This window comes from Psammomys obesus, unplaced genomic scaffold, assembly GCF_907164565.1.
Source record: "Psammomys obesus unplaced genomic scaffold, mPsaObe1.curated_primary_1811, whole genome shotgun sequence".
NCBI classification, from domain to species: Eukaryota; Metazoa; Chordata; class Mammalia; order Rodentia; family Muridae; genus Psammomys; species Psammomys obesus.
The window spans coordinates 13,730,455-13,743,685 of record NW_026592666.1 but is presented as its reverse complement, the minus strand read 5'-3'; the positions used below and the strand labels follow the sequence as shown (position 1 = coordinate 13,743,685).

At 45.7% G+C, this 13,231-nt stretch overlaps 1 protein-coding gene across 3 annotated transcripts in view; it reads left to right on the top strand.

Annotated features, from left to right (window-relative positions):
- The window catches only part of Dscam (DS cell adhesion molecule), a 527,122-nt gene that overhangs the window by 338,295 nt on the left and 175,596 nt on the right, over positions 1-13,231 (top strand). For all 3 annotated transcript variants that reach the window (XM_055614797.1, XM_055614798.1, XM_055614799.1), the window contains exon 10: positions 2,992-3,111. In XM_055614797.1, the coding sequence (XP_055470772.1) occupies positions 2,992-3,111 (120 nt within the window). The remainder of the gene's footprint in view (positions 1-2,991; positions 3,112-13,231) is intronic.

Genomic DNA, 13,231 nt, shown 5'->3' with positions numbered 1-13,231 from the left:
GGGTGTGCTCGCCAGCCTCACACTTACTCTAAGTTCCAGCATCTGGAAACTGTGCAGCTGTGCTGAAATCTTCAGTTTTCAGTGTGAATGCCCAAGTTGAGTCAGGAACTTTTAAATACGTGTTTTAACTACAGCTTGTACTGACTAAATGGAAATAGAACTTTTACGTGAAATTAAGACTCTTCCTGCTCACTGTCACTGTTCAGAAAGAAATCCACATTGCAGACTGGGGCCTTAGCCATCAATTTCAGAACATAAGCTGGCACTTGTTTCACAAAGGATGCAAACATTAAATTGAGGAAATACATCATGTGAAAGTACAAAAAAAAAAAAAGAGCAAATTATTCTGTGCCTTTTACTTTAGTTTTTCACTGGTATTGAGAAAATGTCTGTCTCTTACATGTTTTAAAGTCTCAGTCTGAGATGTAGGTTGGGAAAGTGGAAATCAAATGAGGAGTTTAGAGGTCTTAAAATTGCCTGTCACTGACAGGGTGGTTTGCGAGCCTCAGTGACAGGCTATTAATTACAAGAATAAAACGTATGTTGGTAGCCGGGAGATTGGTGTTCTTGATATGGCCACAGAGGACTGCCCAGGGGTTGGGCTTCATCGGCCTGGATGTGCAAGCAGGTTCGGGAAGAAGGAGAAGGTACAGACACAATGCTAGAACTGTCTGAGGGCTGAGAAGGCTGCATGTGTACTGTCCACATGAGCTTGGAAGCATGGCTGACTTCTCTGAGCCTTGGCTTTCTCATTTGTGCAGCTGGCATGGTGGGAGTTGCCCTGTGACTGCCAGAAATTATAGGACACTAATAACTGGAGCACGTGGTTACCCCCCAGCTCCCCAGAGCTTAATGAATGCCCCTGGTGTGGGCAAAACAGCACTCCAATCCCTGAACTTAGATTCGGCTCTCACAGGGTGCAGAACCTGATATGGGAGACAGGCAATCAGACAAAGATACCAAGCAGCTGGAACAAAACTGGGGCGAGTGGGGGAGGGGTGCTTGGTAGAGGAGTCAGAGAAGGTCTTAATCTCCATTGAAGCACCAGAAAAGGTGCCAGGTTAAATGAGCTTTCAGCTGAGGCAGAAATAAGGACAAAGAGGAATGCATCAAACAAGGATGCAGAGAAGAGTATGAAGACCCAAGACCATCCCGGGGACTAGCGAATGGAAGAAGCTTTGGAATGGTTCCAGAAAAGCCTGTGGGGTCTGGGGGGACAGGATTCCTAAGAGTCTGCAAAACAGTGTAAGGGACCTGGATATGGCCAAGGTCAGTGGGAGCAGGTGATGGTTTTCCAAGAAAACATGATATGCAGGCAAACTGCCTGTATATATAAACATTTTAAAAAGAAATCTTAAATTTAAAAAGGAAGGGAAGAAGAGAAAAATAGAATAGAGGAAAGACAGGGGAGGGGAAGGGGGGAGGAGTGATAAAAGGAAGGGAGGGAAGAAAAAAATACCCCCTGAATAACCTCTAGTACCTTCCTAGAAATAATCTCCTGGCCTTAAGGCACTCAACTACTCAACTTTTATTAATTTATTCCAAGTATGTATGCATCAGACCAAATTTATTTTGCTCAAAATATCATTTACATGAAGTGAAATTGCTGGGCTGCTTACAGAGACTGCAGACACTGCTACTGAGTGGTATACTTATTTCAAAACTGGGCATTTGAGTTCACTAAATGAACCAACTCTTAGAACCATTTCTTTCTTACAACAAAGTCCGAAACTTTCTGAATCTCACCTCATTTTATCTGCACAACAGTGCTATGAAATGGGTGCCACAATTATTCCTGATCTGCATGAGGGAAGTTGAGTCAGGCTGTAGCCTGTATAAGAGATGACGTGCAAGAACCAGCAGAACCGGAAGCTGAGGTGTTCCTCTGGGCTGTGCTCTTCCTCACCATTGCTACCTCTCCGCCCTTAACATTTTCTACAAAAAGCTTGACAACAAAATAAAAACAGGTGGTTGTTTTCTCCAGAAACACCAGCCTGGGTTTCGTCTCTGTCTGCTTCTCTAGTCTTGATATGGTTCCCTTACCCTGGATACTTCAGCTGGTCTTCACTGAGGTCCTGGCCCCGGTCAGTCCACGGCATGTGCTAGCTGTGCTTGTATGCAGCACCGAAGTCCACACGTGTCTAGAGCAAGGAAGCATCATCTCCCTGGGTGTGGGGAGGAAGGCAGCTGCATGGTGCACGCTCAGTGGTGTCACCCACCTCTTCCACAGAGCATGGCTATCCCACTGAGTCCCCCACGGTGTCCCCAGTCTGCTGCAGACCTGTTGAGCTCAGGCAGCTGTCGGAGGTCACTGTCTCTAGAAGGCTGGTGGCCTGTGCCCTCACACTGCTGCCACTGCAGCACAGAGCGTCGCCGTGTAAGCAGAACTCGCCACGCAAGATGCTCTGGGTCTCTGAACTGGAGTGGCCCAGCACCTCCCTTAGCAGGCCTCCTGCTTACACTTTGGCCCTGCCAGGTGCTGACGCATCATGAAGAGTGGCTGATACGGGTTAGGGAGACATCTGGGGCAAAGTTCATCGCCTTGATAAGCTCTTTGCTACCTCTGGGGAGTGCTCGTCAGTTCTTTCATCTGCTAGAGGAAATTCACCAAGACTTTGAATAGTTCCCAGCCAAGGAACCACTCACCTGGATAAGCACAGTCTAGGGAACAGCATCTGTTTTTACCTTTATATACTGGCGCTGATCCTAGTGTGTAGGGAGTGAATTCCTGACAAGCTTGAGTGTCACGTGCCCTTAGGTTGTCCAAAGCCCCACACATCTATGAAAGGGTAGTTTCCCTAAAAAAAAAAATAAAAAAATAAAAAAATCACTAAAACAAATGTGTAGAAGCCCCAGCAGCACCCAGACTTTCTTCCCCTTGTCCTGAGCCGCAGACATGGCGACTATCTCTGCATTTGTGTCAAACATTATTCTTACTTGAAGGTTTGTAGAGCAAATTGTTGAGTGGTTCTTCAACATTTCTCTTTTCAGTTCCTCCCAAGTTTGTGGTGCAACCTCGGGACCAGGATGGGATCTATGGCAAAGCGGTGATCCTCAATTGCTCTGCGGAGGGTTACCCTGTGCCCACGATCGTATGGAAATTCTCAAAAGGTATGGAGTCACTCCAGCTGTTTGTTGAGCTAAGCATGCAGTGCGTTGTCAGCAATACTGTCCTTGTGGAGATGTTTGCTGGGGGTCTGCGTCCTCTTTCACCCCAGGCTACCTGCTGCATTCCCCAGTGGATCACTCAGCACTTACTTGAATCCAATCGTGAGAGTACCCTAACATGTCCTTGGAAAGACTGAGCTCAGTCAGCACCTGGGGAAATACCACCACTTTCGCATCCATGTCGTGACCGCGGTTTACTCGGAGACTCCTACCAACACGAATACAAGGAGGGAGGCAGCAGGGTTGGGATTAGTCATTGCTAGAAATTATCCCTCAGATACTTGGCACTCTGTGCTTTTAGAGGGCTAAAGTTGAACTGATGACTTTTTTGATGTATCTGGATAATGTAGGCTACTACATACCGTCCCCCCAGGGTCCTGCTTTCAGCAGCCGTCCTAAGATGAGTGTCTGGCATTCCCTGTTTCCACAACTAACACACTATACCTTCTCTCAAGAGGCTGATGCTGATCCAGTTTGAAGATTACATCATGACCATTTGTTAAATTGCAGTGTGTGCCTTGGAAGCCGGCAGTAATGCCATTTTAGACATCAGAAAAAAATCATTACCATTCAAGATACTGTCTTCTCCAGGCAAGGTCCCCCATCTGTTCCAAATGTGGAAACTCTATTCACAGACAGTATTGTATTCGCCCAACCACCGAGAGCCAGGCATCTGCAGAGGAAGACGATCAATCACGATCTTTCCGCCAGCGAGTAAAGATGTGTTGCTCATGTTTAATCGTCACGAGTCCATGTGTTTCCGTGTTCACTTAAGTGCGACTTTCATTCCAGGCTTTTGGTTGTATAGTGACGTTTTGAATTGCTCTGGAAACAACCGCAACAGGAGGAAAAGCAGGCGGTGCCTTGGCGCCCTCGTCCTTGGGTAGATTGTTTGAGGAGAGCAGAGGGCATCTAGGCAGTGACTAGGAGAGCAAGAAAACTAATTTTCAGAAAGAGAAGGGAAAACAACCCTCCCCTACTGTAGCTCTTCCCCTGCCTGTGGAGGAATCAAGAATCACCTTCTTGAAAGATAAAAGCTGCTACTGGGAGCCTTTTCCCCTGAGACTTATGTTAAGCTGTATGTAGAGTCGCATGTTGTGTTATTATATTAAAATAGACAAACAGAACAAATCTGATTTAGCTCCTGTCCACAGCATATTTGATAGTGTGAACATTTCTGTGACAATTAAGGTCAAAATGATTTTTGCTGGTGCTGCTCCACGTCCTGTGTCCTGATGCGGTTTCCAGGGTCTTGCCCTGGTGAAGACCCCGCTGCAGAACTCTAGTCCTCCAGTTCAGTGTACGTGAGAGTGATTGTTTTGAACAGGTAACTTCCTAAAAGTGAGCCTGCACGACTCCTAGCAAAGCTGCTGGTCTCTTGCTGAGGGCACTATTTCCCCAGTGTCAGGGTGTGTGTCCCTTTCTCTCTTCAATAGAGAAGGTCTTCTTCCTTGCTGTGTTATCTTTACACTCTGATGAGTGAAAATTAATTAGTGTATTTAGATTATAACGCTGTTTAAAATGTCTCATTCCTTGCTAACTGACATTTCTGCTCTGCCTCTGGAGTCTTTCTGAGACTCAGTGCTCCCTTGCCTCTCTCTGTGTCTGTGTTTGTGAACACACACTCTTCAGCCCCTTGCTTGTTGAGGATGGTACCACATTTTGTCTTTCCCATTACCGTTACTAACATTAAATCATAGTACTTTTTATCACAAATTTAATATCATAGATTCAGATTGTTGAAGAGAAAAAAGAAGCTGTAAAAACAAGTCTTTAAAACGTGAACTACCTCACAAACAACAGGATGACTGAAAACAAAGGAAAGATTGTCTTTACTTTTAGTCTGGCTGTCAGACCAGTCCCCAGTGGCAGCTGTGCAAGCATGGTGTCTGAAGTCTGATCACATGACTGCATTCAGGCTTTTACTCATGGTTTTCCAGTTAACATATGCTGTGAATCTCTTTTTGTGGCACTGAGGATTGATGTTTTATAGGCCTTTTTATGTGTCTATGTAGAGTGTATATTAACACATCAGCAGGAATGATCAATTACTGCCAGAGTGAAGAGAAAGATGTGGTGGAGCACACCTTTAATCCCAGCACTTGGGAGGCAGAGGCAGGCAGATCTCTGAGTTCAAAGCTAGCCTAGTCTATAGAGTGAGTTCCAGGATAGCCAGAGCTACACAGAGAAACCCTGCCTTGAAAAATGAAAAGAGAGAGAGAAGAAAGAGTTTACAAAGATTTCCAAGAGTCACTCTTCCCCCTATGTAGAGATGTCAGCACTAAAGACTCATTTGTGCTTTCAAGTTTTGCTTGTGATTGGCAGGTAACTGCACACAGATAGCATTCAGTGTATGCTTTTTATATTGCATGCATTGTCCTGCTCATATTAGAGGAGCTGACAGACCGCCACTTCGTTCTTTGTAATAAGAACACTCGACCATCCTCCTGGTCGCCCTGAACTACATGGCGCACTGTTGCTACGGGGCCACCCTGCAGTGAAACTGAAAGCCAAGCGCCTTCCTTCTTCCCCAATCACATCTTCAGTGACTGCCCAGCTTGCTCTAGCCTTGCTCCCAAGCCTCTGATGCCCACTGCTCTACTTTCCTTTTCCATGAACTCAGTTGTTCTGTATCTATAGCTGAATGAAGCCACACAGCATTTTTTTTTATCTCTCCATATTGCCTCAACATGATGTCCTCTGGTCATGTCTATGTCATCACAAATGACAAGCTTTCTTGCCAGCTCGCTTACATTATCAGCGGCTTTTCCCACAGACCTTTAGGAGAATCCTGTCATTTTCCCTTAACCCTCTAGAGAAGACTCCCAAGCTAGGGAGCCACTTCCACACTCCCAGGGAGGAAGGGCCAGGAAGAATGGCTGCCTCTCTGACCTAGGTCTGCTCTACTTCAAGATCTAGGCCACAGAGAGAGAGAGAGGATCCAGACAGTCCTGATGAGACCTGATGGGCTAGAGTCAGATGGAAGGGGAAGAGAACCTCCCCTATCAGTGGACTAGGGGAGGGACAGGGAGGAGATGAGGGAGTGGGCTACAGCTAGGATACAAAGTGAATAAATTGTAATTAATTTATAATAATAATTTTTAATTGATAATAATTTTAAATGAACTACACAAATCATGTAAATAGTGCACTGAATTAACAGAGGAAAGATAAATACAAATATAAAATCTTTCAAGAACTGCATCACCCCAGCTGTGCCAGCTCTGTCCGTGGCTAGCTCACCCACAGCATAGAGGAATTGGCAAGCTGTGCTCTACTTAGGCGTGCTATCCTGCCATAGCCTGGTCTCTTCCCAGGTATCTCTGGTACTTCACTGTATTTTGCTTTTCTTCAGCTCTTTATTCTTAGAAAATGTCATGCTGTGTTCTATTACATTGATCTTTGTAGATGTGTTTATTTTTCCCCTGGGATTATTTTCTGTGAGTAGAATGGCTGCCTCAGAGAGTAAACAGTTATTATAGCTTTAAGACACTTTGACGGTTTGCGGGCTCTTTATCCGCTTACACAGACTTCAGTGTGCAGTAGTCCCTGCTCCCTAGAACCGAAATGAAGCTTCATTTTACCCTGTTTCTTTATGGTTTCCAACCTAACAGGACTGTGTTTTGCGTTATTATTTTAGTGAAGCAATAAAGATGATACATTAAAATTATGTTGGTAATGGAAATGTTTCAAATAGTCAGGGTAGTCAGTTGGGGGCAAAGGTATCGTGCCTCTAAATGTAACATATCTGGGGCTGGAGAGATGTTCAGAAGCTGAGAGACTGGCTTCTCTTCCTGAAGACACAGGTCAGTTCCCAGCACCCACATGGTGGCTCACAATCATATGTAACTCTAGTTCTGGAGATCCGATGCCTCTTCTGGCTCTGTGGCACCAAGTGCACAAATGAGGCACAGACACGGAAACACTCAAACAGGTAAAATAAAAATAAATCAGTTAAAAAAATAAGACAGAACAAGTGCAGATAAATCAACCCCAGCCCTGAGCCAGGAGGTTGTAGTATCTGGTTCCTGTATCACAGCAGAACAGGTAGCTACAGCAGATATTGAGCAGCCCTGGCTGAAACACAACCCACTTATAAGTCAATATTAGACATATAATATAGAATAAACATACTAAAATCTGTACACCTAAAGAAACTAAGCAAGAAGGAGGATGCTGGTAAGATGATCAAACCTCATTCAGAAATGCAAATGGGATAGATGCCAGAAGAGGGAGAAAACAGGGAACAGGACAGAAGCCAACACAGAGGGCCTCTGAAAGACTACCCAGTAGCGTATCAAAGCACATGCTGAGACTCATAGCACTTGGGGCAGAGTTCAGGGAATCTTATGAAAGAAGGAGGAGATAGAAAGACTGGAGGGAACAGGAGCTCCACAAAGAGGAATAGAACCAAAAAATGTGGGCACAAGGATGTTTTCTGAGACTGATACTCCAACCAAGGGCCATGCATGGAGATAACCCAGAATCCCTGCACAGATGTATGTAGCCCATGGCAGCTCAGTGTCCAAGTGGGTAACATAGTAATGGGAACAGGGACTGACTCTGTCATGAACTCAGTGGCTGGCTCTCTGATCATCTCTCCCTGAGTGGGGAGCAGCCTTACCAGGCCACAGAGGAAGACAATGCAGTCAGTCCTGATGAGACCTGATAGGCAAGGGTCAGAGGGAAGGGGAGGAGGACCTCCCTATCAGTGGACTTGGAGAGGGGAATGGGAGGAGATGAAGGAGGGAGGGGACAAGGAAGGGAATGAGGGAGGGGGGCTACAGCTGGGATACATGGTGAATGAATTGTAATAAATTTAGAAATAAATCTAAAAGAAAGAAAGAGCTGGAAACAAATAAGGGATACTCAATGTACTTATCTCCTTCCACTGAGAGCAGAAAAAAATGAGAGAGAGAGAAACTGGGTAGATATGAAAACCTTCTCCTGGAATGGGTGGAGAGTCAGTGCCAGGGAAGTGGGGACTCATGAGCAGCCATCAAGCCTGGAGGCACCCAGCTCAACCAGTCCCAGGCTCCTGACAGACTTATCTCCTCTTCTTCCCCATTCCTCCAAATTTTCTCTCTGTTGTTATTCTTTCTCCAAGAACTCTCTAGCAGTCTTTCTGTGGGAAGAGGCAGCCACCCCAAATACAGATATTTGGAGAGCCTTTTGTGGGGGTGTTGTTTTAGTTAGCAGTTCTTTTGCCTATTGCTGTAAAGAGACACCATGAACTCAGCAGCTTGAGGAGGGGAGGGTCTATTTGGCTTATACTTCCTCATCTCTGTTCACCATTGAAGGAAGACAAGTCAGGAGCTCAGGCAGGGCAGGAGCTGGAGGCAGGAGCTGAGGCAGAGGCCATGGGGGTGGTGCTCACTGGCTTGCTCCCCATGGCTTGCTCAGCTGCTTTCTTGTGGAACCCAGGGTACCCTCCCACAAGGGCACCACCCACACTGAGCTGTGCCCTCCCCCATCAATCACTAGGTAAGGAAATGACCTACAGGCCTACCTACTGCCCAGTCTCATGGAGGAATTGTCTTAACAGGGGTTTCCTCCTCTTAGATGACTTTAGCTTGTGTCAAGTTGACATAAAACTATCTAGCACAGGGGCAGTTTGGATCTTGGCCATCAGAATCAGATGTCGGGCTTCTCAGAGCCCCACTGCAAAGCGTGGGTGGCATCTACTGTGTATCTGGCCACGTCCACTTCCTGCAGTGTCACAGGCAACATCAGCACTAGCTGTGGTTGCCTCACAGTTCAGTTTTGTAGTAATTGAATGCAGAGCTGGTGTTGAGTCTCATGGATAAAGAAGCAATTGCTTCCTATTAGACACACAATTACAACCAGGACATGAATGTGCCAAACTCACACCCTACCTACCAAGCCAGAGAACACTGAGAAAAGGCTCCAAGGAAGCTGCTTCATTGTCTTCAGTGGATAGGTTTCTTCACACACATACACACAGAATTAAGGGGAGGTAGCTGTACAAGCCACTGAACATAACTTCAGATCTGAAGAGAAAACTGCCTGCACAACTGGTATATTTAGTGGGGGTGCAATGCTAAGCAAGAGTTTACTGTGGGAGACTGAGGATGTAGCATCTGGAGAAAGACAGGTGAGAGAAGGAAAGCTGTCCTACAGTTCCGTGAGGAAGGTAGATACCTTGAGAAGCTGCTGCACCCATGTCTGCAGCTGTGGCCGACAGACAGGCCTTGAGGTACTAACAATCTTGTGAACAGAATTTACCTGTATCCTCATGCACAGTCCATGAAGGAGAATGCTGGCTTCTTCCTTCTTGCTCCTCCCAAGTCATTGTAAATGCCCCTCACACATGCGGCAGAAACCAGAGCCTGGTGAAGCCAAGGTCTTAGTTTGCTTTCTGTGTCTGTGCAAAACACCATGACCAAAAGCAACTTGGAGAGAAAGGACCTATTTCATCTTATAATTTCATGTCACAGTGCCTCACTGAGGGACTACCAACTATTCTCAGGAAAAGAAACTTCTCTTCAAAGTAAAAACCGCTCGCTCTTCAAAAGGAAAAACACCCCCTCTCCACAAGGATGAAAGGGGCACACTTTCATCCTGGAGAGGAGGAAGAATAGCTTGCAGCCTTCCATTGGGATGCCATCAAGAGAACAAAGAGATGCCCTCCCCCTGTGCCCTGCCTCAGTCTGCCTCACCTGCCCCTCCAGCCTGATGCCAGTTATAAACGTGCTCTTTGAGCTTATCACCAATATAGCTGTAGGTATGTACATTCACGTTTTACAGGCTCATTTTCTTTGCCACATGCAATCTTTTTTTCAATTTATTTTTTTATTAATTAGAGTTTATTCACTTTGTATCCCAGCTGTAGCCCTCTCCCTCATTCTCTCTCAATCTCTCTCTCCCTCATCTCCTCCCATGCCCCTCTCCAAGTCCACTGATAGGGGAGGTCCTCTTCCCCTTCCCTCTGACCCTAGCTTATCAGGTCTCATCAGGACTGGCTGCACTGTCTTCCTCTGTGGCCTGGTAAGGCTGCCCCCTACTCAGGGGGAGGTGATCAAAGAGCCAGCCACTGAGTTCATGTCAGAGACAGTTCCTGTTCCCCTTACTAGGACACTCACTTGGAGACTGAGCTGCCATGGGTTACATCTGAGCAGGGGTTCTAGGTTATCTCCATGCATGGTCCTTGGTTGGACTATCAGTCTCAGAAAAGACCCCTGAGCCCAGATATTTTTGTTCTGTTGCTCTCCTTGTGGAGCTCCTGTCCTCTCCAGGTCTTACTATCTCCTCCTTCTTTCATAAGACTCCCTGTACTCTGCCCCAAGTTTGGCTACGAGTCTCAGCATGTGCTTTGATACCCTACTGGGTAGAGTCTTTCAGAGGTCCCCTGTGGTAGTCTCCTGTCCTGTTCCCTGTTTTCTCCCTCTTTTGATGTCCATCCCATTTGCCTTTTTGAATGAGGTTTGATCATCTCACCCAGGGTCCTCCTTCTTGCTTAGCTTCCTTAGGTGTACAGATTCTTGTATGTTTATCCTTTACTATTTGTCTAATATCCACTTATAAGTGAGTATACGCCATGCCACAAACAATCTTATATTTAAATATTTTCTGTGTAAAGATGCAAAGAGAATCAGCCATTTGTCTCCAGGCCCCATTGGGATCTGGGTCTTTCTGACTCTCACCCACCTGCTTCCTGTGCTGCTCTAAATGTTAACCCCACAGCCTCAGCACCTGGACGCACAGCACGCTGCAGCTTCCCAGCAATAGGGAAGGTTCCTGTGCGTTTGCATCACTAGTAAGCCAGTATGTGCAGTATGTGGGCTATGAAATACATTAACATTTTAGTCCTTGGGGTGAAGTCTAGAACTGTCCCCACGTGGCCCAGGGAGCCACAGACAATTGACAGTTCTTTGGTACCAGTTGCTGCTGCTTGCAGTGCTGCTCCTGGCCACTGTCCAGCACGTTCCCTTATGCTAACAGAAATATGGTTTGCAGGTTGCATACACTGATTTAAGCTTTATTCTTTTGATTCAGAATGTCCCTTGAAGGTTAGCCATAAAGATGGTGTGTTGACCCACATCTTCCACATGGATGGAAGAAGTCAAGGGATATGTTCACAGCATTGGCCCTAAAATAAGGTCAAATAATCACAAGATGACTAAACAACATGGCAAATTAAAATACTAACATAACAACGTTGTATGGCTACTCTGTGCTGCAGAGTACAGCGTACAATCAGGAGCTTGAGTAATGACTCCACCCATGGAGGAAGTCTTTCCACTAGTTCCCTCAGAGTGAGTAGCTGTATTTCCTACAAGATTCTCATCTCCTCACAGTGGGGGTTGGGAATACAGGCCCAGCTGAGGTCCCTGCACGAGGCTCTCTAAGGGCACCATTGAGTGTCAGCCAGCATTACAGTCCCGTGGAGGGTTTTCCTGTTCTCTCCTTGATCGGCAGAATGTAGTTTGTCACAGGCTCTTGATTAGAGTTAGTCCTCTGTGCCTTTCTCCTGGAGCCTTGTCTTGAGTCAGCTCATGCCATGGTAGGCTTGCAGCACAATTCCCATCCTAGAAAAGAGAAGTCAGGGAGGAGAGGATGCGAGAGGCTGAAGTCAACATTGCTACACTGAGAGCTGTTTGCAGGTGCTGGCCGCTCCATGGCTGCTCTGGAACTGAGCCATAACTTCCTTTAGAGTTAAAATAGGGATGGATTTTTATGTGTCTAGAAAAATTGAATGGTGTCAGCTCTCCAGATGGTGGGATTAAAGTCGTTCACAAGAAAGGGGAATACCCTTTTTTTTTTAACTGAGTTGCTACGAAGCACCAAAGAGAGCTCACATTTAAAACTACAGTGTGTAAGTTAGCAGATAGTTTTCATTATCCAGTGAAATGTGCTCATTTCTTAATGAAATTTATCTGTTTAATTGAAATTGCTAAACTTACTGGTACTAAGTTGTTGCTTACTTTACTTTGTCCTTTTAAAAATATAGTCACAGCTACCTTTATTGTAATTGTTTATGTTTCTGTATCTTCTGTTGTCTTCTCCACCAATTCTACCTTCCTTTCCAAAGACCAGCTTTTAGTTCTGTTGAGTTTTCTCTAGTGTTTTTCTGTTCTGTCTCATTGATTTCAGCTTTTCAATGATTTCTTTCCTTTTCCGTGTGTGTGTGTGTGTGTGTGTGTGTGTGTGTGTGTGTGTGTGTGTGTTTGGTGTAGAATCATCAAGCAAAATGCTTGATTTCTGATTTATTTTTCTGCTATCAATACAAGCATTCAAAGCTACACACGATGCTACACATGCCATGGGGGTATTGCTGTAAGCCACCTAGCACACATTTTAATATATTTCTTTTTGGTTTTATTCAACTCAAAGTACTTTCTAAGATTTCTTGTGGTTTCACCTTTGGCTCATGAGTTGTTAAGAATGCATTGTTGCTGGATGGTGGTGGTCTACACCTGTCATCCTGCACTCAAGAGGCAGAGGCAGGTGGATCTCTGAGTCCTGGGCTAGCCTGGTCTACAGAGAGAGTTATTCGACAGTCGGGGTGACATAGTAAAACCCTGTCTGGGAAAACAAAGAAACAAAGAAACAAACAAATATGCTCACATTGTTGGTTTTCACATATTTGAAGACTTGGAGCTTTTCCATGTATATTTCCCACACTACTTTCATTTTATAACATTCATTGAGATCCGCTTCACAGCTGACAGCACTATTTCTTCTGTTGGCTGACTTTGCTCCACTTGTCCCACCACACAATCCAAGACTCATGTAGCAGAATTTTCCTCCATTAACCCAGCACCCGAAGATAGACACCAACTGGCAGGCCACATTCCTGACACTACTGACTTCTTGCTGTGCCCTCACAGTGGGTAAGCATGTTCTCCAAGTGCACTCTTACTAGGGCACTGACTCCATTGCTAAGAGCTCCACCCTTCTGAACTACACACCTCCAAAGCCCTCCTCCAACACCTCCCACTAGGCCTTCAGCATAGGCACTCTGTCTCTTGGGGCTCAGGTGGTGTCTCTTGGGACTCAGGCAGTGTCTCTTGTGGCTCAGGCTCTGTCTTATGGGGCTCAG